Below are 25,375 nucleotides of genomic sequence, written 5' to 3'. Positions count from 1 at the left end.
GCTATCTATGACTGATCACAAAAAAAGGAATATCAAATGGGGAAACCCACCAGATTTGCTGGGGTTTTGATCAAGTGGCGAGTTAACGGAAATATCCATGGCAGTCCACTTCTTCAGACGGGACTGTGGCTCCTTAAAACCAACACTACCAATGTCGAGGTTGCTTACATTCAAGTTTGAGTTCAAACCTAGAGGAATACAACAAATGAAATTAAAAAAGAAAAAAGAGAAAAGAAAATGCACATCCTGACAGAAAATTAAGTAAACAACATTTCTGGTATCCAGGAATTAACAGCAGGAGCAGCAATTTAAATGCACTCAGAATTCCCCCCCCCCCCCCTCAAAGCTTTGAAATCATAGTTTTGAAAAAAAGTTTAAATTCTAATAATTTATTTTGGAAATGGTGTCGTAACAACACTTTGGCTTTTGTGTGACACTGTTCACACCACTATGTCAGTGGCATTGGTGCAGACACTGATTGGCCAATGCAACAAACAAAAAAATTACAGAGTGCATGAAAACTGTGGGAGAACATAACAAGGGCGACAAGCACATACAAAGAAAAACAACCTTATCATCAAGCGGCAGAAATTATAAGTAGAAGCACCATATGTATGCCAGCCAAACATTGGATTTCCAATCAAATAATAAGGGTCTAAAATCAAAAGGTTTTGCAACACAGCATTGTTTTCCTTTTCCCTCTAATATAAAATGCAAGAAGAAATTTTGCTGGGGACAACAAAATAGATAGACTGTATTCACCTCTTGCTGGCAGAGAGCTGCTGTCAGGACAGAAGTTCTTTCCTACCCGAGGGTTGATGGGAGAGCCTGGCACCATGTGGCCATTGCTCAGAGGTGGGGCTAGGAGGCTATGACTTTGACTAATGCCAGCTGGCTGATAGCCTGACATGTCAGAGGCAAACATTGTGTTGGGCTTGGCAGCTTGGTGCAACATAGAGTCAGTCTGGCCTATATTAAGATGGGGAGGACACCCACCTAAAGGGAAATTACTGAACGAGCTCAAGGAACTTTGTTCTTTCTGCAGGTCAGAGGCATTGGGGGGCATGAAGTTCTCCATATAGGACTTGAGGCTGGGTTGATGCAGTGAGGGTGGCTGAGGGGAAGTCTGCTGCTTCATCAGGGAGGGATCGAGATGGCGAGGAGGCTGGATCATCTGCTGTGACGGACCCAAACCACGACCCTACACATCATCACAAATGGAGAATGACGTCAAACAAGCCAAGAAACAAAGAAACAAACACATAAGTTGGTCCAAGAGATCACAAACCTGCTGTTCCTGTTGCTGGCGGCTGTTAACAGGCATGGCCCTCTGGTTTTGCGCTTTTTGCTGCAAAAGGAGACGCTAGGACCAGGGGAAATAAAGTCATAAGTATCGCTGGGAACGTGGTAACTTATCAATTAAATATCTTCTAGGCTGTTACTTGCAGTGAGATCAATACCTGTAACTGATTAATCTGAGAAAGCTGAGACAGTTGGTTGAGCTGAGACAGCTGGTTCAGCATAGCCACCTGCTGTGGGCCAAACAGAGGGTTCAGACCTCCATTATTGGGAGAGTACTTCAACAGGGGTGGAGGAACCTGCAAAAAAAAGATTGTACACATTTGTTATGAATTTTGTTATGAAAAATGTATAGATAAAAATGAAGACAAACATATTTTAATGGTTTATATCTGGTTTACAAAATTACATTAATCCTGTCTTTAAAAAAAAACTCAAAATTGCAAATCACAATTTTTCTCAGGAAATCACTATTAGAATTCATGCAGCCCTACTTTTAAGAGTTAATTGATTAATTTCTAGGTGGAATCACACAGGAAATTTCCTGATACTTCTGGACTGTGGGAAACTTGTATACCACAAAGCTTAATCTCAAAGAGAGCTGAGCTTTAGAAACCCAAGTGGTGTTACCTGAGAGGGAAGTAGTGGAGGAGGCACTTGGTTGCGTAGACTGGGCTGAGCGGAGTTCAGAGATTGTGCTGGAGGCTGCTGGGCGTTCCGGCCTTGTGCTGCTGCATTACCGACACTGTACATGTTTACATTCTGTGGAGAAACACAAACACCCCACAAGTAAATAATGAGCATCCGGCAGTCCAGTGCAGTCACAGCTTCAGCACACAGGGAGCAGCATGCACTAACTCACCTGCCTAACAGAGACAGAGTTTGGATGGTGAGGCCCTGGCAAGTTACACTGGTTTGGCTGTGCATTATTTGTAGGTGAATAGCTGAGATTCTGCATGGAAGTGATCTGTGAGTTTTGGAATTCCTCTGCTACAGAGCTATCATACACAGGCAGTGAAAGCTGCAGCACAATCAAAGGCCAAGCAGAGAGAGAAGCAGGACGCAGAGCACAACAGCAGTGAGGCATTCGTCAAAGACCAGAAGGAACACCAGGCCACCAGAGAAAGACACATTAACAGCCACAGAAAAGGAGACAGAAAGGCTATGTTAGCATCCTCTTTGGCATGTTTTAAGAATTGTTTTAGGAGATTTTTCATTTAGTTAAGGAGGCAATGGGAAAATTGGAATAAGAATAAAGAAAGAGATTACAACTCCTGAAAGACTTGATGTTAAATGCCCCATGAAATTGACCAGACTTTTTCTTGTGAAACAGGAAGTTTGGGCTGGGACATACCAAATGTCTTGTCCCTTTTTTTTTTTTTTTTTTTTTAAATAGCCTTCAGCCACATCACAGGTATAAATCATGATTTATTTTTTATATGGCCAAGAGCACAAAAGTCAGTATATTTTGGCCGGTTTTCCTGGAAGAATACAAATTTTAATTATGTTTATCTGTTAAGATATTACTTTAAAATACATTAGCATATGACTACAAATCTAACAGACGTGGTTCTAAATGGTGGCTCTAAAATTTCCAAGGGGCCTCAAGATGACTTAATGATTTAAAATAAGAAACCAAGCTTAAAATTTTGTTTTAATACACCCCCTCAACCACTATTTTTTACTCTGACGCTCTTAATTTTACCAATATGCCATAAAACATTGATTTTGACATCATAGGGTCTTTAAGTTGCATTTCTTTCCCATAGAGGGTGCTAAAGAAACCAACAAGCAAAACTAACAGTCACTGTGTTCAAAGTGAAGGCTCCATTACTGCTACAGGAGACTAGGAAATAACTGACCTTATCCATATAGGGATTACGGTCTATGGGAGAGTCTTTGTGAATCTGGTGACGTGAAGCAGGATTTTTTCCGTAGTCTCCCATATTAAGAACATGCTTGTCAACATCAATGCGCTTGTCTGTCATTCCTGCAGAATATGAGAGGAATTTATAGATTGTTCAAAATCATGCTAGTAATCATGGACTGTGAAAAACATTGCTCAATATCAGCACTGAAAGAACATGTGAATGTTACCTACCTCCAGACATATCCATCTTATTGTTCTTCAGGGAATCTTCAGCAGAATCTCTCTATAAAAAGACATGGAAGAGTAAGCATGCTAACGAATAACTTTGTTTCACAAAGGATTTACAGTCACCTGAAATTTAGCATAAACAGGTTTCACAATCAGTAAAACCTCAAAATTGTAACAATCAGACTATTAGCCCTTACAGGGTACATGTTGTTGAACTGTTTCACAAACTGATTCATCCATGGAGAATCATCTTGCTTGTTGGGTCCTTTGTTTAGCTAAGGAAGAAAAGGGTAAGCATAAATAAGCAAGAAAAATGTACACATACTTTTTTCACTTTAAGTCCTTGTGAAAATACAGTAAATTCAGTGAATTATTCTTTAAGTAGTTCTGCCAGGCTAAATCAGGTCTGAATTATTACCTTTGGAGGCATCTTCTTGTAGGACCAGTTTCCAGTTTGGTTCATTTCCTGTGATGGATTGTTGTTCCACATGCCTATCTCTACTTCCTCTTCCTCCTCCCCCCAGTTGGATTGCCCTGCCATAGACATCTCCTCTCCACACCAGTTGTCTTGCATAGGTTTGGATCCTAAAAAAAAAAAAAAAAAAACAATATTAAAGTTTTTTCTCTCCCTGACATTTACATTGGGAAAAAAACAAGCAAACATTGGGTTTAAAACAAATCAAAGTTCTTTGTGACATACCAGACTTGTGCTGTGACTGCTGTCCTACAGCAGCAATGCCCCAGCCACTGCCTCCTGAGTCCCTCCCTGACTCTTCCCAGCTGGAACCTGTATCAACAGGCTTTCCCCAAGCAGCCGTGCCATTGTCCACAGTGACAGGTGGAGCAGCATGATCAACCCAGGTAGAGGACTCAATTTTTTGTGGCCCACCATATGGCTCTCCCCACCCTGTGAGCAGAGGGCAAAAAAACAAAACAAAATAATATAATCAAAGACCAGCAGACAAAATTTTGTTCTGAACATATGGTGAAGGCAACATATGAAAGGATAGCACAATTAAAAAGGTGTAGTTTTATTTTTTTTGTAAAAAAAATTAAATTGTCAGAGCAAACAAGAATCAGAAGTGTGATGCATTAGCTACAAGGCAAATAACTATATAACACCTCATTTGCATCAAAAAATATTTAAACATACTTGAAACAAGGCAAGGTTATAGTTTTAAAACTGAAATCTGTAAACAAGGACAACGTAATTAATTTTTTACAAATAAACTCCAAAGTGGCACTGGACTGCACTTGCAAACTTTCCAATGGCCCAAATCCGACCCTTGCATAAACATGCTTATGTAAGCTTTGTTTACTCTGAAGTCCCTCTAATGGATCAGCTTACATTTAACCACTAAGGTTTTTGCACTTTCACCATCCAGCATATGCCCTGAATACTTCCTTCAAAAATAGCCCTGTTCATGTGTGCCCTCCTGCTCAAGTTGCTGCCATATGACTGCACCATCGGTCAGAACGTAACCCAAGCTTATTTTTCCCTGAGCACAGCTCATCTACTGCCAATTTCAAATAAATTGGGAACACTATTTGAACATATACCTTTACATTTCTCATTTAGCAAATAACGCAAAACAAATGAAAAAGCTGCGTTTCTACAATGTATATAAATTTCAATGTACTGCATGAATACATTTATATATAGACATGCACACAAACACTTGCGCTTAAGTTTAGAGCTTGTCAGTGCAGGAGGTATTAGAGGAAAGGGGTGGGAGGAAAAAGCTCATCCAGAAAAATTCCAAAGGGATGACTGCATGACTAAAGATAAATATAATGGGTGAGTAATAATTGCCAAGGCACTGCCAAAAAGGAAGACACCCACCTGAGCTGCAGTTCTTTTCCTTTGGAGCCATGGAGCTTTGGGCTTGTGGGGGCTGAGAAACAACCATGCCATCCTGCTCTCCAGCAGTGTTCTTGTTCCACATATTTACATTGCTGTTATACTTGTTGGGATCTCCCCATGCTGAAGTACCATCATCGATCTCCATTCTGCGTCTGATGGATTCAGGGGATGGCTCTTCCCATCCAGTGGATGATTCTTCTTTGGAGGCAGCAGGCATCGGGCCCCCCAACCATCCTGTAGGCTTGTTCTGACTAGGGGCTCCAGTCTGAGAGGTGTTCCCACTCCTGAATGTTCCCATGCTGGAATCTTGGGACTTGCCCCATTCTGAAGAGTTGTTCGGTTTTGTGTTGTCACCCCAAGCAGGGTTGGAGTGGCTTGGTTTGATTGGCTCACCCCAGGTTTGGTTTTGATTGTTGGTCTTCAGTGGCTCTCCCCATCCTGTGGTTGGACCACTCTGGTCAGGAGCATTGGTGCCCCCATTGCCTCCCCAGGTGTTGCTTGTCCCACAGCGCCCAGGCTCACTCCAGCGATCTGATCCAGAGCGGTCACTGTCGCTGTCCCAGCCACCTGAACTAGACTTCTGGGGCTCTCCCCAATGGTTTCCCTTTGGGCCTTCTCCGCCCCATCCCTCTCCAGCAGAGGGGCCGCCCCATCCTTGCTTTGCCTTCGGTGCATTATTCCAAGAGGACTTCTCATCCTTGGTGCTATTCCATGAGGAACTGCCCTTGTTCATTGTAACAGAAGGGGCATCCTCCCATCCACTTTGCACAGCTGGGCCTTTGGTTTCTCCCCAGCCAGTTGAAGGTTTCGGTTCAGTCCACCCAGACACTGAAGAATCGCTACTTTTGTTGGTGCTGGGTCCATCTCCCCACCCACCTGAGTTAGATGCCTGAGGGGGAGCACTGCCCCAGCCTGTTTGTCCATTTCCTGTCTTTTTATCTGAGCTTGAAACATCCCAGGCAGTGTTCTGGCGGACTGGAGTTTGTCCCCACCCCGTGTTAGACAGCACCCTGGGGTCCACGTCAATTCTAGAGAGAGCTGCACTGATCATACCCTGCTGATTACCCCTCCTTCGGTTGCCACCACGCTGTCCGTCCCTCTCACTGCGACCTCCCGAGCTCTCTCCGCTACCTTCACTGCCTGTAGACTTGTTCCATGTGCTGCCTTGTGACGCTTGAACGGAGCTCCCTATACCAAGAGCATCATCCTCCAAAGACTTCCATCCATTAGTTCCCTTCCTGCTTCCATTCGTGCCATCATTGGAATGCTGACTGTTGTTGGGCAAAGTGTTCCACTCCCCGCCGTTTGAGGCCTTAGTGCCAGTGTTTGAAGAGGATGAGGAAGAGGAAGAAGAGGAGGAGGAGGCACTCCCCCAGGGGCGGGGGATCCCAGCTGGGCTCACACCATTACCTGCTCCCCAAGACATACTTTGTGAGGTAGCGGGCGCTGAGTCCCAACCTCCTCCACGACCGCCTATCCCGTTATTATTATTATTCTTTAAAGCAGCACTCACAGAGGAGCCGTTGGCTCCAGACTGCATTAGAGTTGCATTCACAGTGTCGCCCACAGCTTGGCCTTTAGGGATGGAACATTTGTCTCCAGAGTAATTAGTGCTGGACGGAACGCTCCATGCTGTACCAAAAGACCCGCTGTTAATTCCCTCACTGTTGCCGTGTTGAGAAATGGAAGTGCCATTAGAGACTGGAGAAATAGGGAGCTGAGGGGAGCCCCCTTTACTCATAGGCCAAGCTCGGTGCCCTGGGGGCTGTTCATTCATCTGCATTGAACCTGTAGAGTTTGGTAAACTAGAGGTCATCGTGTTAGTAGTGTTATTTGGTCCATTAAATTCAGTGTTAAGGTTTTGAGGCTGCCCACTTGGAACCTTGTTTGTACCATTGACTTCAGCTTCGGACATATTTTCCTGCAGGCATCCCCAGGACATCTTAGAGTTGATACTCTGCATGCTGGGTGTTTGACCTATGGTGCTTTGTTGAGTGTTGGTGCCACCATTTCCGTTCCCCACCGGCCCGTGGGGATTGGGCCCAGTGTTCTGAAGAACGGGCCAGGCACCATGGTTGGCATTTGGGTTCAAAGTGCTTGGATTTATACCTACATTGGTTGAGGAACCTTGGGTACCCCATGCATTAATTTTGCCATGGCTGCTTTCTGTCAGCTTGCCACTGGGGCCATCCCCGGAGCCTTGACATGTGCTTAGCATTGAGCCATTGGATACACCCCAAGGCCCCTTAACACTCCCATTACCCACATTATTGCTGCCATTTGCAATCATGAAATGAGAACCTTGTCTATTGCCATTGTTGTCACCACCAGTGCTTCCAGGCGCCATCATACTAAGATTTTTTTCTGACCCAGAGCTGGAGGCAGAGTCAGCATCCATACATTCTGAGGCTAACTCTGGGTCACTACCAGTGATGGAGGGCCAGGTTCCCTTATCTGCAATGACTTTTCCCCAGTTGCTATTTGAGTCGCTGCAAGGTGAGCCAGAGCTCCACGGTGAACTTTCATACTGAGGTTCCAGACCAGCGTGTTCCAAACCTGTGAAAACAAAATAAAAGGTCAAATAATTTCAGATGGCAAACAGAGAAAAAAATCTTGACAGTGTTTGTTTAGAAAGGACTAAATAAAATGTAGTGACTAAAAACATAAGGTACCTTTCTAAAAATATTTGTTGGGACAATTTAGACATTCAGAAAGACATTTAGGCCGTGTGTCCACTGAAGTGTTTTTAGCCAGCTGAAAACGCTAGGCGCACTGCTGAAAACACCTAGCTGTGGGCGCTTGAGAGTGCTTCGGCAGTGCAGCGTTTTTTCAGTTGAGACGTTTTGCTTGCTATGACACGGAATATCCGCGGAAATGTTAGGCTACTAGTATCTCATTTCACAGATAATTGTTTCTGTACAGATTGTTTCTGTACCGTTTCTATATAAAAATGTCGATACAATGTAATGTATTTGCTCTGGCTCTTGTTTTAAATTATTTTGTTCTGTTATTATGCTTCTTGTCATCTGTTAACGTTGTAATAGCAGAATGTGGCGGTTGGACGGTGTTGCATTTGTCCCACCGCGTTTTACCTGAAGTTGAATATTCTTCAACTCTCGGTGACCAGTAAATAATAGCGAGTGTTCAGCGTTTCGCCATGAAATAGATGCTCAGCGCCTCATTACACTCCTGCCATTTTAAAAAACATAGTGCTCCCATTGAAAACAATTGGAAAAATATGCTAGCCTTGGAAAAAATGCTTTAGTGCCCACACGGCCTTAGACATTCAGCACATTCAGTTCCACTGACTCATACAATAAAATATCCTTATTCTTAATACACCCAGTGTAAATAAAACATAAACATTCCAATGGCTGTATATAAATGTGCTGGAAAAAGTAGCATTTGGTAGAGTTTATACAAAACAATTTGTAACAATTTGCCCATTTATGGATTATGCGACAATGGCTAACTGCCCATAGGCCCTGTCTCTGTCCTGCTGAGAGGTGTCTCACTCAAGCCAGACTGAAACAGTAGTAGAGCTGCCACCATTTTGTAGCAGCAGCATGATCATGCTGCAAGCCAGGATAGAAGAGGAGGGAAAGACGGATGACTGCAAGCTGCAACACCAAGTGTGAAGTGTCTCTGCAAGTTCGCTCATTTTGTTTGGACGCAACAAGCGTGGTAGCACTGAACTAACAATAACACAACTGCTGCATTCCTTGAAATAAGCATTTTCTGGTAGCCTGCTCTTGCTTTCATATTTTTCTGCAAGATGGCTGCCAAGCTTCCCTGAGCACTGTTCTTTTGCCAAGTCTAAGATCCTTCTCCCCGGCTGTGTTACCAACAGATATGGGAAGACAAAGCAGCACAGATCTCATTGCTGGTCTCAAGTAAACTGTTTGTTTAAGAGTGACTCAGTAAAATGGGAGATTCTGCTGAAGGTCACTGAGGTAAAGGAAAATTACAGTTAGATTAAATTTCGATCTCATATTTCATCTCTCCAGGGGAGACAAAAAGAGACGTCAACTAAGAAGAGACTTGTAGTCTACAAGTTAACGGGAGAGAACAATGGAAATTCCGCAATCATTCACTCGCCCTTCATGTCTTTCCAAACCTGTATGACTTTCTTCTGTTGAACACAAAAGGAGATGTTTTGAAAAAAAAGAAGGTCAGTCAGTCATGCAGGTTCAGAACCACAAGGTCAGTAAATGATGATAGCTTTTAATATTTTTGGATGAACTATCCCTTTAAGGAGACATACTGTGTCATGGGCACAGTGTACATTCTCTGACTTACAATGCAAGAACCGACTCAGAAAAGTGAGCACTTTGAAACAGTTGGCGGTACTATTGGTCTGGTCTTGTATAACAAAAACAGATTTGGCAGAAACAGGGAAAGTCAGTTTACCTATGCCAAGACATTATAATAATTCTTACAAGAAGTTTTAGAGCAAACGGCTAAATTTAGATTAAAAGAGTAAATCAAAGGTACTCATTGTAACCATTAAGCATGCACCAGAGATACTGACGACAACTTGCAATTTACCTAAACACAAACTGATGAACAAGTCTTCAGATGACTTTTGTACTTAACAAAACAAAAATGGTAAACAAACAGCACATGGTGAGGAAAAAGAAATAGTGAGTCACCTGTTTGGTTAGGGGAGTGGCTGACAGAATCCCGAATGGGAGCCATGCCTATGAAACAAAGAGCAACACCGTGAGGAAAAACAGCTGCAAAATAGGTCTCAACACCAATAAAAAGGCCACACGCTAAGACCATGTAACAAATATTATTGCTTATTTCTACAGCTATGTCCAACGACAATTCCAATTCAACACTGCTACTATTTATGGGTGATCCTATTAGCTTAACTACAGAACTGGACATTAAATTAGTGCATGACTAATGGTTTTTTTCAGTGGCAGATGCACATGGCAATATCTAATATCTGCATATATTTTTACACAATAATTGCATTTAAAAAAACAACAAAATATTTGAAAGCTTTGACAAGGCTCATTTATCAACCGACACAAGGGACAACTAATACTTCTTTAGACAATGCTTACTATCTGAAAATGGTGAAATATTAGCCAGTTTATCGACATGACTACTAAAATACCAAAGAAACAAAACATTTAACATTCATTTTGGTTTTTAGTTGAAACAAACAAACAAAAAACAAAAAAAAAAAAAAACACAGTAGTCTATGAACATATAACTAACATGTTATTTTGCAGCATGGAATGCCTCTGCCCATCACCAATGGCTAACTTTAAACCTACATATCGGTCTCAGCGCACCTGGCTGATCCGTAATCGGCAAGGTCACTTTGTAGAGAGCTAGTACCTGAGAGGTGGCTTTGGGCGCAGTGTAGGACAGACCTCTCAGTCGTAAGCTCCCCTGGCTGGCTAGAGTTGAGCTGCACTTGAGTTCCCAGGGTGGCAGCAAGGACCGTGAGGGATTGCCCACGCTTCAACAGCTCTTTCTGTTTGTGCTGACAGAGATGCGACGAAACTTCACAGAGCGGGTACCGAGGCAGGGCTTGGGGCTGGCCGCTGGCTGGGGCCCTCTTGGCATTGCTGATGGCGCAGGTTACAGTGGAGGTGCTGCTGTTCTAATTGGCAGACTGAGGCTGGCTGAAACTGGACTTGATATGTTCTGGCACTGAAATCAGAACAATAACAGGTATTAAAAGCTATGTAAACCTCAATATTTTCATTCTACAAAACTCTGAACAATTTAAAGCTAATCAACAAATCTATTTCAGCTTAATAATGATGCCTAAAGAAAATCTTTTCTTTGTGTAATTTTTCCTGACCTAGAGATTAAAAATCTGCCCCAGAACTAAAAGAAAGAATAAAAACTATGGAAAACTTAAAAAAAAAAAAAAAAAAACAGAAAGTACCACATTTGAAATTGACCAAATTTTAAACATTTTGAAGGCCAATAATCTAAATAAAACAGTATTTAGTGAGGTTTACGAGGTTACCATGTTAAATCCACTTTGTTAATGATGCTCCCTCTACATTGGCTGAATAATTGAGGGAAATTTTGGACACAAACTTAACCATTCTGTAATGTTGCTAACATAGTATAGACTTGCGGCTACCGTCATACAAATAGTACAGTTGTTGTCATAGTCTAGCAGTTTATTAATACAATCTTGCACAACAGCATCCCTAGTGAAAATTATCAAAAAGGCAAAATTAAAAAAAAAAAAAAAAAAAAAAAAAAGCTGGTTGAGAAGAGTTAGTGCATATTTCTGATTCTCCAGTTTTTGTTATTACTACAGGACAAAATTCTCTTTAAAAAACAGAATATTCCTTTATAGCAGACATCAAGTAGACATCCTACGTTTCAATCCCTCCCCTACAACCACCTGTCATATAGAGACCACTTTTCATAATCCAATTATTTCCCTCAGAAGTGAGTACAATTAACATCTGCTTTCACTTCTGTAATAATTCACATTACAAGTAAAATGGATACTGTCAAGTACAAGTAAAGACAACAGTGCACCTCTTAACAGTAAACATGCATTAAACTGTTTTACAACATTAAGGCCCTTTCAGACTTAACATGAAATTCGGCGCGAATCGAAACAATAGATCCCTATGAGGTCATTCACATCGGGCGTGAACATTGGCAACGCGAAAAAACAAGGATTTTTTTCGACCCGTTTGTCGATTTTTCCCCCCGCCGCTCCGCGATGAAACGGGCCGTCAACTAGATTTCAGCTTTAGATCACGTGCCCGGAGAAGCTGCTGTTTGTTTACTAGTGTAAACAAACACTGAAGAAGAGTATGCAGGAGGAGATTATCATTGGTATCTAAGAACAGATTTATTCTCACATTTTCTTTATACAGATTATATTAATTTTCCACTGAATTATGTGATCACTGTCCATTTTCTTCCATGTGCGCGATTGTTATGATTATGAGAGCAAAATTTTAGATCTGTCAATCATGTAATCCGTCAATCATCAATGTAATCAAATCTCCTGCTCTTCCGTATATAAATTGAGAGAAACATTTTTCTACAGATAAAATACGAAGGCAAATAGACATACGTTTTCTGTGTTTTTATGCAGTTCGTGGTATTTTTATAACAATAAAGGATGTTTGTGACAAATGATAAGCAGATTTAAAGTTCAATCCATTAAACATACAAATAATGCATGTCTGCCCATTATCGAATCAAATCCCACTTTAGATCACGTCAGAAGTTATTACAATAACCCGATTATGGTTTAAAGTGCGTTTTGAGCAAAGACATTAATAATCATAAATTTTGAAATGTAGCTTGATGCTAATTGTACCTCTAATTATATTTTAGATGTATTCTTTTAAGCATTATAGATTTTAAAGCATTATAGATAGTTTGTGTTTCTAGTGTAGTACCAAACTTTATTCATCTTAATTTAACGCTGTATATTATGCCATATACGAGAGACATACATGAGGACAAATGCACTGTTGATCGGCACCACCTATTGTGCAGGTGTGAATTAGCAGAAGATGATCAGTAGTTTCGAGTTTGATGTGAAAGGTCCGTTCTTCCACGATTCGCCTCGCCTCGCTTCTTCACTTCACTCTCAGTGTGAAAGGGCCTTTACAGTGTACCCTGCAAGTGTCTTAACCATTCAATACTGACTACATGTAATAACTCTTTAAAAACTGAAATTTAGGCTGAAATGTGTAAACTTTTATGCTCCAGCATATATTCTATGCTTGAGACATTATGCTTGACATTCTTTGTATTACATTATGTATTGAGTGTTTTTTTTTATTTTTTTTTTTACATTTTTTATTTTTAGTTTGTTTAATTACACTTTTTATTATTATTATTTTTTATAGTTTTTTTAAATATACTTTTTTAGTATATTTAATATATTTAGTATCATAAATTTTTTTTTCATGATTCTCCTGTATTTGTAACCGGTTATTCTTGTAAAAGTTCAATAAACAGATTTAAAAACGAAACAAAACAAAAAAAAACTGAAATTTAATTCCAGAATTATTATATCCGTTTGTTGTATTAACATACCGGTACAGTACCATATGGTAATACCATGATACTGAATGTTTACTATATTTATGTGCCTTCATATTTGGATGTTATTGCAAAGGATTTCAAAGAACACAATGGAACGTGTCCTCAAAAGCATGACATTGTACTTTATAAGCATCTAGTTTGTAAGAATAAAAATAATTGCTAAGCAATGCACCTGATTTCAGTCGTTCTATAAATTCTATTCATGCATACAGATTGGAAAATTTACATTTCAGCTCAAAATTTACAGCTCAACTGTTTGCAATATCCAGCAGTTTGTTCATGGACATTGTTTTGGCTGTGGAATTTCCTCTTCAGGAATGACCTCACAGAGCAGCAATTCAGTTTCACATTAAAAAAAAGAATTACATAAATGCTTTATAAAAACAGAAACTGTCCCGACATTTCTAGAACAGGTCCGCCACAGTCTAGAACAGACAGCTACCAATAACCAGACTAGTACAATGCATTAATTCCTATTCGCATGACAACAGCTGTGAATATTTTACATATTCAACAATTTGACAAGAAAAGGGACTCGAAGAACTCAAGATACATATTTGTAGTGAATTATAAAAACTGAAACTCTACCTTCAAGTAATACAGGATTAGATCACAGCTTTATTTTCCTCTCCTCTCCAGGTTTACCAGAAGCCTTCAAAGACATCCAGCTTTGTTCCTTCTCTTTGCATTTCATAAGAAAAAAAAAAAAAAAATGGAGGGGCATGGTGTCATTTTACTGCTCGAGTTGAAACTCCTGCCAGCTCCTCCTGCTGCCTGTAGTGGGGGCTCTGTGAAGGGGGAGCTTTTTTGAGCTTTCATTTATTAAAGTCTACTTTATCACTTGCATGTTTTAGCTGAGTTCAAAAGGAAACAAAACTGTGAAATAATACTGCAACCATGCAACAGTCTGTATTTTCTTAGGGGCAACTTCCTGTTCAGACAGTTTCAACTCGCTTGTTGTGGAATGACAACCGTCAGGAAGTCAGGTGGTCACGTTGCAACAAGCAGACTACCATGCAGATCTGTTGCACTGCAACAACCAGTTGTGCATTCAATGGCAAGCCTGTATGACTACAAAATTAGAGAAAGTATGAATGCTTTCCGGTTTGACGCAGTAACGGAAGGCATCTTTCCAGGAACACTAAAAATATGTGTATTTATTTGTTCATGCTGAAATGCAAAAATGACAAAAAACAGTTTGTGCTTGTATAAATGTCAAAAGCTGAATCAAGTGGAGACAAAATTCAATATAAATGAGAATCATAAAAAGTCTCTCTTCAAAGCTTCCAAAAAAAGTTGCAGACATGATCAGGTCTGCCATTTGTCTTAAAATTACAAGTATGCATGAACAGGTCCTGACTTGAAATGGCTTTCCATATTTGGTGCCAGCTATGTCAGTAATCTATAACTATTAGAGCCAAAAAGACAAGGTACTATCTTTTAGAAGTCTGAAGTTTTGCTTTTGGCATTTTTAAGTGCTTTTTCCAGCCTCGATGACTTAATGCAGGCCATCTTTGCCAGTGGCTCTTCCTTGCAAGCAAACATATTGTGCATGGTCATTGCTAAGCAACAGCTAGTTGATTTAGTCAACAAACTAAACCATCTTTGCAAAACACAGACGCTACAAATCATTTCTTGAAGGGTTTTCCATGGTCTTGGTTTTGTAGAAGAAAAAGAAGAGAGTCCATGATAAACTTTTGACTTTTCATATACTGAGATGTTCAAACTAAAAGGTGCAAAAAAAAAAAAAAAAAAAAAAAAGGAAAACACACACACACACACACACACACGGTAGACTGGGACATGTTTCAAAATTTTTAGATGACTAAATAGTTTCCAGCTGTTTTTTTTTTTTTTTTGATGAACATGACATGGTATACATTTAAGTGTTAGTGAATGTTTATTATCTAGTCAAAATAAAGGGAGCAAAATATTGTTTTGCATACAGCAATGCTGACTGAGTCAACTTTATTGCACAAGTATTACTCTGTATCATGAAGAAGACAAGGACATCTGGGCCAACAGATAAGTAAAAAGTCACCCGGGGTAACCTGGGAGGGGTGGGTACTGGAAACATGATTCTTGGATATTTGCCGTGCGAATCTCTAAGCAGCATCGCTTCACCCAGATACCAAATGAAGTAGATGCAGTATTTACGTGAGGTCTTTTCCCAAGTTCAAACTACTTTTAAAGAAGGTTTTTTTTTAAAAAAAAAAGCCATATTCCTTACATTACATTTCATAATTTCCACACATTTTAATTTTTGACTTTCTTTTATCAAGACCACAGACACCCCTGCAAACTTTTCCAAGGTGAGCATTTAGTCGCTGTTACCAGACTGAACTGAGCGTCAGTCACACCACTGGCCCTTAAGCTACTGTGAGAGCGAAGACAAGGTCAAGAGATAAAGACCTGAGCTATCAGCCTTTCCACATCACTCAGTGGAAAAATGCTACACCCACTGACAAGTTTCTAAGATGTGCCTTGGTCTGCATAAAAGGCAAAGTATGGTCATTTGTGATAAGACGGCTTTGCTTTTCTTTCCCAATCAGAAATAAACACAGATAGCACAATTTCATTAATGAATATGGCTTGATAGCTGAAGCCGTGACAATACACTGAGCCCAAAATATGCTATTGGTAATATTTAGCCCTGTATACGAACAATCATTCCTACCTTTATACCAGCCCCCTCTTCCTTATCGTCATTCCAACGAGCTCTACACTTTCCTCCATCCACTCTCCATCCGTGTTACGAATGATTTCCCTGAAAACAAAAGGATTAAAAAGCAGATAAGACATGATAACTTGGCTTCATCTTTAGCAACTCTAACAGTTACCGACAGCTACATCTCCGAATAAATGATGCAGCAACGCATTTAGTAAAAGGGAGAAAGCTCCTGGTAATCTCCTTAACGGATTACACTGGAAAATTACTCCTCTATAAACAGCCAACTATCTCTGTGGGTCAAACCGGCAAACAATTGACTACCTACACTCTAGATGTGAACAAAGATTTGCTAATCTATGCAAGATATACAATGTTTATGTAGTAAGTGAGCTCAATGAGGTGAGCAACTCGCTGGCAATATGCAGATTAGATTAACAATAATATACATGATTATATATGATTAGCTTTTTAAACAGGACAAATTATTGGCTGCTAATTATTACATTGTATTAGTGTACTGGTACTCAGTATTGGTAATGATACTTGTATGTACTAATTCTAGAAAGGGAAGAATGACAGTGGTACCATATCAGTTACCAGTAAGGATATTTTCCCGCCGGTGAAAAAACTGTGGGCGGGCCAAGTAATAAAAAATAACATTCCAATTAATTGCGGGTGGGTGATGGGTGGATGAGAGATAGGTCATTAGTGAGTTGATTAGGGCTGTCACTAACGATTATTTTGGTAATCGAGTAATCGGTCACTTATTTTGACGATTAATCGAGTAAATTGGATATAAATTTTTTGAGGTAATAAAAATAGACCAAAGCAAAGACCTAAACCTTTAAAATGACTTAAAATACATATATAATAACAATGAGGCAATAATATTTGATTCAAATATAGTATCAAAAGCAAGTAATCATATGATTTCATAGAACAACACTTAAAATACATAATATAAACAATCGTCTTGTGTATGTTTTGTATTGCAACATGCCTGTGAACGGCACCAACGGCCTGGCATTGTTACACTTTACAGCAGATCAAATCCTTGTTTTAATATTAATCTATACGACATTTAATTCAAATGTTTACCTAATCTTTAATATTTGGTCACTTCCTTACGATAGAAATGCTACAGTGACTAATTTCTTGAACAAGAACATGTGAACATCGCAAACTCAGAGCTAGGTTTAAACTTTTATTTTAAAAATGCGAAGAAATTGCATATTTAGAAACATATTGATGCATTTTGGCGTAGGTTTATAAGCGATATACCTTACAAATCTGATGAAATGGCACACATTGCGTTACCAGATGAACATTATAACAAACCAAACTCACAGCATATGCAGAGATGGAGTTTGAGACGGTCCACACTAAATTATAAGAGTTCACGTGGAGCAGCATTTACTGTGAATGGAGCCACTCTGAGACGCACATAACTTACACGCATGTAAATAAAGTGCAAATATATTTAACCTGAAGGGCATATATTTATTTAATTGAATCACAGCCTTTGTGAATAGACCTATGCTATATAGTATGGTTTTTAAATGGTTTTTAATACATCGTGCAGCTTTAGAAAATCTATAAGTCTAATAATGCGGTTTATAGATTCTCGTCCGTGGAATGAGCCACGTCTGGTATTTTGCCGGTTACTCAACACGGGTAAATTGTAAATCGAGGATTTTTTAAAATCGAGTACTCAAATTTAAATCGAGGAATCTTGACATCCCTAGACTTGATATTAAAAAAGACACAGTAAAACGTAACGATCTTGCATCAACTTTTTTAACTTTAATAACTTAACATACTTAAATGACGTCACTGCGTCATGATGGCGACACAATCTACGCATTGTCTTGTGTTGTGTTTCGAGACCATCTGCTCTAAATAAAGACATGCAATCTACTATGGTTTAAATTTTTTTCGCAAGGCTACAAGCAAAAAGGTGGCAAAAAAGCATCATGTGTATACTGTTTACACGTGTTGGTGGCACTTTTCATACAAATACTTGGTATAGTTTGTATGCTTGTTGTATTCTGCTAGGTGAGACCTTTTCAACGATACATGACAAGTCTATCTGTTGTCAAGTCATGTCACCTTTATTTATATAGCGCTTTTTACAATGCAGATTGTGTCAAAGCAGCTTTACAGTGATAACTGGTATATAATTTTGGCTGCACAGCAGCTCTAGAAGAACATGGTGTCATTGTCTAGCTTAAGTACATTCAGTATTGATTCATTCTGTTGTAAGAATTAATAGTTTTAATTTAGTTAATTTAGCTATATATCAGCATTGGAGAAAACAGTGATGTCGTCATCATCCAGCTTTTTGTTGTGTACTATGACATTTTCAGTTATTTTTTCAGGCTATGAAAATAGAGCACTTCTAAAACGTAAGGAAAATTAAAAGCACTTGTTTTGTGACTGTCATATTCCCTATATTCACTGCCAAGCCAAACATATAAGCCTTTAAAATGACACCTATTCTGTGTTGGTTAAGCAAAGTGGTTAATAAAAATGATAACCAAGTAGCGCAATGCAAAAATTTAAATGATTGTTACTGATCGATTTAAAAAACATCAGCAATATTCTGAAAATAAACAGAACCGATTTTGATCTAACACTGACTTTGGCCATTAGGTCAGTGACAAAATATATAAATAAAATAATAGATTTACAACAATTTTAACAAATGATAAAACCACTGTCTTGGTACAAAATCGAACCACAGCATTAAAAAGCTGAGAAAGTTAAAAACTATTTAAAAAACTATTGGGACAAAACGTGACAGCAAAAACAACTGACACTCAGAGAGACTGTGATAATTGTGACTTCACTCTTACTGATATAGTAGCCTGGTAAGACGAGCAGTTACCAACAGTGGGGGGTAGAGTTACACTGCCTCCTGTTTCAACAACCAGGGGGAACCTTCAAGCTCATAAAATAAGCCTACAGCATCACATAAATACGTGAGGGGGCCAAACAAGTATCTGATGTGAAGAGTAGAATATAGCCACTTACAGGGGGGTAAAGTCAGCCTATCACGATTGAGCTTGAGGCTACACAGCCCTGCCCCTGCCCCTCCCCCAGGAACAACCTCTTCTCCTTAAAGTGTTTAACCAGATGGCCATCTCAACAACAGAAGCCTCCCATACACAAACACAAAGACAGGGGCATCTGTTTATGAAGCGCCAACATAATAAGCACAGCTAAAAGATGACCAGTCAAAAATAATACCAGCACACATATAACGTCACTGCAAGACTTTAAATAAATAAACGCATCACGTAATTCTCACAAACAGTTGATCTGAGTAGGGCTGCGAAATTTAAATAAAACCAAAATTGCGACATGGTACAATGAAATTATCAAACGCAACTTATTTAAATAAATAACTGACCCTTCGCCGGGAGTTTGATTGACAAGCGATCTAACCAATCATAACGCCAAATCCGCCATTTTGACCGACAAAGCAGTCAGGAGTTAGATGATTAACCTCGGTGGACTTGAACTTGAAAAATGGTGTGTACTGACGTCTTTCTGTGTTTTAAACAACATTCCTTCTGATGTTCATTCATGTTTATTTGATGCTATAAATTAACTAGTAGGAAGAGATGATCGGTTCACGAGCCTCTTGAGCTGAGGCGCAATCTGTCACGACACATTAAAGAGCCACAAAATGGTTTTTATTGTTCGAATTTCTAAAAAAAAAAAAAAAAAAAAAAAAAAGATACACAATTTTAAAGCTGGGACTTTGTTTCATATCATAAGTAACCTGCTCTGTCTTGTCTGTCGATGTGTTGTCAGTGTCCTCTTTGCTCCGCGATGCATTTTTCACCCTGTGTGGCGTGACAGTGTCATGGCTTGTCGGACAAAGCAACAGTAACTAAGGGGGCGGGTCTTTGCGAAGGGTCAATTGCGCTGCATGTTTCAGAGTGAAGCGCAGCATTTACATGTTAGCAGCTCACAATCCGGTGATATCAGTTCGCAGTATTTTCTGCTCCAAACAAACTCATCTGCTCGTGTTTGGGGTGCTTATTGCGTGCGTTTGTGAACGCAACATGCACTAACCACCTTACCAAACTTGTAATGACAAACACTTATATTAACCAGCTACTGTCAACTACGCTGCGTCCCAATTCGCCTACTCGTCACAAGTGCGTCTTTAACGGACAACCCTGTCGCTTAGTCAGCGTGCATCTTGTCACCATTTAAACTGCCCTGTCAATCATCTTGTCACAGTTAAAATCCTCCACATTCAATTTAATTTAATTTCCTACCATTTTGGAGAGAAATGTAGTCGCAAGATGATCTGGGTCTTTTATGCGGAGAACTCATGTTTACATAATGATGCATTTAAAAGTTAATGACCAAATGCATCTTTACAAAAGTTCACAATGCTTTTTCTCGCACTTCCATCATGTTTGTAGTTTTTAACACTTGTTTGTAGTTCAAACCCTTGTCCAACACGCAATGGGTTGTGGGCAATATTAGCCGTTAAGAGTGCCTGGATCTGAACTTCGGATTCTGACCAGAAAAAGACCATCCGGGTATCTTTTGAATACTCATTTCAACATACTACAATTTGGGACACACCAATTCTAATTTCGAGTACCATTTAGGACAGATAGTATGCAAATTGGGACACACCACTAGAGAAGTTTTAAGGGCTCGCAGCAGTTTTTGACCAAAATAAAAGCTTGATTGTTTAACATATGAAAATGAAGAAATTAAGACAGCTTTAACTATTATTTTACAGTTGAACTGTAAAAATTTTAATTAGGCTAACCTTTTTTATTTTAAAACTATTATGGTAATACAATCTTATTTTGTTTAATATTTTTATTTAGAATGCATAATAATTATATAAATCAAACTTTTGGCCAAATTGTTCAGCCCTACAAACAAGCACAGCAAACCTGCAGCTTTTTTCTTATCACAATCTTTATCAGAAAAACCACAATTAGATTTTCTCCCCACATCATGCAGCCCTAGATGATCTAAATGAGACTTTGTTTATTATGCATCAACAGACGAAAAAAAGAAGCAGCATAATCTTACGAAACAATCACATTAAACAAGAAAAAAATAGTTCAAATGCTAGAAATGCACTACAATAACTACAAGTGTTATGATCTATTCTCTCTGGCATTGTTAGGTGTGGACGTGGTTATGACCATACAGGGGCAATGTTCATTTCCCTGATAAGAAAAACTCAAAACCTGTCTATGATTAACTTGAAGTTAAAAGCAAACCGGTTAAGCAATATACTGATGCTTCACGGCATCACAACAAGATGAAAACAAATCAAAGTGAAAGAGTTACTGATATCTTGACCAGTTCTGAGATCTTGATTGTTTTTTATCTGGTACACATAAAAATGACAGCAAGCTCAGGCAGACATAAACAGTGCAGGCAAGGGTTTGTGACTCATGACTGCAATACAGTAACGTCACAAAGAGCTACACAAACACGGTTTTCATTGAACATTTTAAATAAAGCAAAGCTTACTCAGCACTGGGAACCCCTTTAATTCAAATGGAACTGCATTTGCTTACACCAGCAGCAGCTGCTTTGACCCGGCTTTGTTAGTGCCGCCCAGCACAGGCATGAATAGGAAAAGCCCAGAAGGATGCAAGCTTTGGAAAAACCAAGCACCCATCTACACAACTGAAAATGACTACAGGGAGTTGAGAATACTTACTGACCTGTGTTGCTTCTCCTCAATGTCTTTGGTGGCAATAGCATCCAATTCTCTATAAGGAAATAAAACAGAACTGTTAAACTAATAAACTGCCATTTACTTTTCATTCTCTAGTATTTATATAATGCTAACAAAACCAATAGTTAATACATAAGCATAAATCTGACAACATCAGTGTGGGACTGGATTATATAGGTATGCTTGACATATTTAACGTTAGAGAGGTGAATGCAAACAGCACCTTTAATTATTGTACATATTGTGTGAACCACACTGAAGTGTGCAATGACAAGGCAATGTTTTGGAATTATACAGCCTGGGAACAGTAAATCGAACAGATCTAAAACTCAACTTCTTCTCTCTAAAAATCTCTGTTTCATTACTGGTGAAAATAGCAAGTGCCACATACTTGGGCAATTTATCTGATGACAGCCACACACATACAAACAAACAAAACCACCACAACATGCACTACAATGTGAAACCAAAATATAAACTTATTATGCCTCTCTCCATAGTAGGAAAAAGAGGAAAAGATGGATGGACATACAGAGTAATAGGGACATGAAGAACAGCCTACATTCATTAGCTAACCTTTGAGCTGAAATAATACATGATTAATAAACACATATATTGATTGAAAACATTGCAGTTCAACATTTGCTATAGTTTATTCAGACGGTTAAAGGCAGAGAGCAGGGAAACCTCCTCCTCCCCCACCACTGGCTTCAGCTGCTGCTAACAGGGCAAACCAGCAACCTTGACCTGCCCTTAAAAACATTACAATATAACACACCCGACACGTTTCCAAACAACTTTTACTCTCAACGAGCGACTTCAGGGTGTCTGTATTTCCTTTATTCTGGTCTGGGAAAAGGAAACCAAGCTTTTTCTCTGACATTTTCCCTCTGAGTTAGCAGCCGAGACTGCGTACTTTAAAAGCTAAACACAAAATAAACATGTAGCATTTAACACTCGCCACTGTATTAAGTTATTAAAGCGAATAAATCGGTTAAAATGAAAACTAACTGTTATCCAGGTATTAAAGATCATTTTCCTCGATGTGCGCAATTCAGGAGCTAAGAATGCTAACAAACCAGCTGGCTACTAAAGCCTCTCTCATTCACGATAACTGCTCAACAAATCAAACAAGGGCTTAGTGTTGCTCACAACATATTAGGTGTTGTGACATTATCGTATTTCATCGTAACGTTCATTGTTGCTTTATTATTATTATCATCGAGCAAATGCTCCAGGTTATAGCTATCAACTAACGAGTCAACACAGGGAAAAGTTGCAGGACGTCGAATTAAACATCCAAATTAAATCAACATTTTTTTCCCAAAATACACTACAGAAAAGCGTTTCAGAACGCATGAAACCTTATATTTAAATATTAAACATTAATTAACTCGACTTTTGTGTTTGTAAACACGTTAGTAACGACACACGATACTTAGTAAAGCCGACTGCAATGTCACTTCGATGCCATTATGTGTGAAAGCAGATCAATGTCCAAGAAATGTACCACAGACATGCATTTTTGCTTTTTAGACATCATGCAGACAGTAGACACTTTTGTTTTATAAACAATTAGATTGTGTAACTCTCATGCAAACGGTAAAACATTCAACCGTGTATTTCCATTGCTGAGCTCAGCTTAGATACGTTGAGATAAATGTGTGTAGCATGGTGGAAATCACAAAAACACACGAACGAACGCATCGCAAAACTCACCTCTTGTAGTTTAAAGTGCAGCAGAGATGAAATGAAAGCAAATAATAAGGCTATAGAAATTCAACACATTTGCAGAGTCTAGGAGGGGAAACATTTGTCCTGCTCGATCGCCATTTTCTTCTCTCGCATTCATGCATTCATCCCTGTAACTGCAGGAAGAGCTCAAGCGCTGCTCTCAGAGCACTTCCTCCAACTCTACACACTCACCTCCAAAATGGTGGCCACATTCGGGCTGCGTTTCAAAACACACCGAGCTGCCTACCTAAACTGCGTTTCAGGAGGTGCGCTTCAAGGGCACGTGCAGTAGTTTTGGACATCTAAGGGAATTAGGAAGCATTGTGTTCTGAAACAGCTGTGGAGAGTGATGTGTAAGCCGTGCTGATTTTAATGCTCAAAGATGCTGTCTAGGTAGGCAGCTCGCTAGGTTTTGAGTTACAGCCAGAGAGCTGATGGTTAACCACCAGCACTTGTCACGGTGGCTTTGCTAGATGTGTTTTTCCAACGTGATATAAAGTCAAATATTGGAGGGAAATGTATGAGTAACTGGGTTATAACAAGAACATTATTATATTATAAGGAAAAAATAACAACATAATTCATTATAGAAATAGACATAATCCAATGTCGTCCAGGAATACCTCATCCAAAGGGTTAGTTCACCCAAAAATGAAAATATTGTCATTAATTACACACCCTCACGTTGTCCCACACCCGTAAGACCTTCGTTAATCTTCGGAACACAAATTAAGATATTTTTGTTGAAATCCGATGGCTCCGTGAGGCCTTCATAGGGAGCAATGACATTTCCTCTCTCAAGATCCATTAATGTACTAAAACATATTTAAATCAGTTCATGTGAGTACAGTGGTTCAATATTAATATTATAAAGCGACGAGAATATTTTTGGTGCACCAAAAAAACCCAAAATAACGACTTATTTAGTGATGGCCGATTTCAAAACACTGCATCAGGAAGCTTCGGAGCATAATGAATCAGTGTATCGAATCATGATTCGGATCGCGTGTCAAACCGAAAAACTGCTGAAATCACGTGACATTGGCGCTCCGAACCGCTGATTCGATACGCTGATTCATTATGCTCCGAAGCTTCATGAAGCAGTGTTTTGAAATCGGCCATCACTAAATAAGTCATTATTTTGTTTTTTTTTGGCGCACCAAAAATATTCTCGTCGCTTTATAATATTAATATTGAACCACTGTACTCACATGAACTGATTTAAATATGTTTTTAGTACATTAAAGGGATAGTTCACCCAAAAATGAAAATTTGATGTTTATCTGCTTACCCCCAGCGCATCCAAGATGTTGGTGACTTTGTTTCTTCAGTAGAACACAAATGATGATTTTTAAGTCCAACCGTTGCCGTCTGTCAGTCAAATAATGCTGGGAACTTCTACTATAAGAGTAAATAAAACTTGCATAGACAAGTCCAAATTAAACCCTGCGCCTCGTGACGACACATTGATGTCCTAAGACACGAAACGATCGGTTTGTGCGAGAAACCGAACAGTATTTATATCATTTTTTACCTCTAATACACCACTATGTCTAACTGCATTCAGCACTCGTTAGTAAGGTCTGATCGCGCTCTGACAGCGGCAGTGATGTCTCGCTCTCATTGAAGTATATGCGCGAGACATCACTGCCGCTGTCAGAGCGCGATCAGACCAAACAAATCGAGTGATGAATGCAGTTGGACATAGTGGTGTTTTAGAGGTAAAAAATGATATAAATACTGTTCGGTTTCTCACACAAACCGATCGTTTAGTGTCTTAGGACATCAATGTGTCGTCACGATCCGCAGGGTTTAATTTGGACTTGTCTATGCAAGTTTTATTTACTCTTATAGTAGAAGTTCCCATCCACTAGCATTATTTGACTGACAGACGGCAACGGTTGGAGTTAA

General features: G+C 39.3%; 1 protein-coding gene across 9 annotated transcripts in view; it reads right to left on the bottom strand.

Annotated features, from left to right (window-relative positions):
* The window catches only part of LOC125271270 (trinucleotide repeat-containing gene 6A protein-like), a 67,139-nt gene that overhangs the window by 7,947 nt on the left and 33,817 nt on the right, over positions 1 to 25,375 (bottom strand). Inside the window, exons 1-18 of one of the 9 annotated variants that reach the window (XM_048195370.1) lie at positions 23,450 to 23,668; positions 21,713 to 21,764; positions 16,003 to 16,092; positions 13,914 to 14,006; positions 10,617 to 10,934; positions 9,914 to 9,961; positions 5,241 to 7,817; positions 4,098 to 4,304; positions 3,816 to 3,982; positions 3,595 to 3,672; positions 3,401 to 3,452; positions 3,162 to 3,289; positions 2,162 to 2,320; positions 1,930 to 2,061; positions 1,461 to 1,598; positions 1,289 to 1,363; positions 763 to 1,201; positions 51 to 188 (exon numbers count right to left, since the gene is read on the bottom strand). In XM_048195370.1, coding sequence (XP_048051327.1) covers positions 51 to 188; positions 763 to 1,201; positions 1,289 to 1,363; positions 1,461 to 1,598; positions 1,930 to 2,061; positions 2,162 to 2,320; positions 3,162 to 3,289; positions 3,401 to 3,452; positions 3,595 to 3,672; positions 3,816 to 3,982; positions 4,098 to 4,304; positions 5,241 to 7,817; positions 9,914 to 9,959 — 4,336 coding nt within the window. In that variant the 5' untranslated portion in view covers positions 9,960 to 9,961; positions 10,617 to 10,934; positions 13,914 to 14,006; ... (1 more) ...; positions 21,713 to 21,764; positions 23,450 to 23,668. Of the gene's footprint in view, positions 1 to 50; positions 189 to 762; positions 1,202 to 1,288; positions 1,364 to 1,460; positions 1,599 to 1,929; positions 2,062 to 2,161; positions 2,321 to 3,161; positions 3,290 to 3,400; positions 3,453 to 3,594; positions 3,673 to 3,815; positions 3,983 to 4,097; positions 4,305 to 5,240; positions 7,818 to 9,913; positions 9,962 to 10,616; positions 10,935 to 13,913; positions 14,007 to 16,002; positions 16,093 to 21,712; positions 21,765 to 23,449; positions 23,669 to 25,375 lie in introns of those variants that run through there. The other 8 variants (XM_048195354.1, XM_048195362.1, XM_048195347.1 and 5 more) reach the window with 8 other exon arrangements.

The sequence above is a fragment of the Megalobrama amblycephala genome, linkage group LG1 (assembly GCF_018812025.1).
Source record: "Megalobrama amblycephala isolate DHTTF-2021 linkage group LG1, ASM1881202v1, whole genome shotgun sequence".
NCBI lineage: Eukaryota > Metazoa > Chordata > Actinopteri > Cypriniformes > Xenocyprididae > Megalobrama > Megalobrama amblycephala.
The sequence above is the reverse complement of the archived record's forward strand: the minus strand, read 5'-3'. Positions and strand labels throughout refer to the sequence as shown.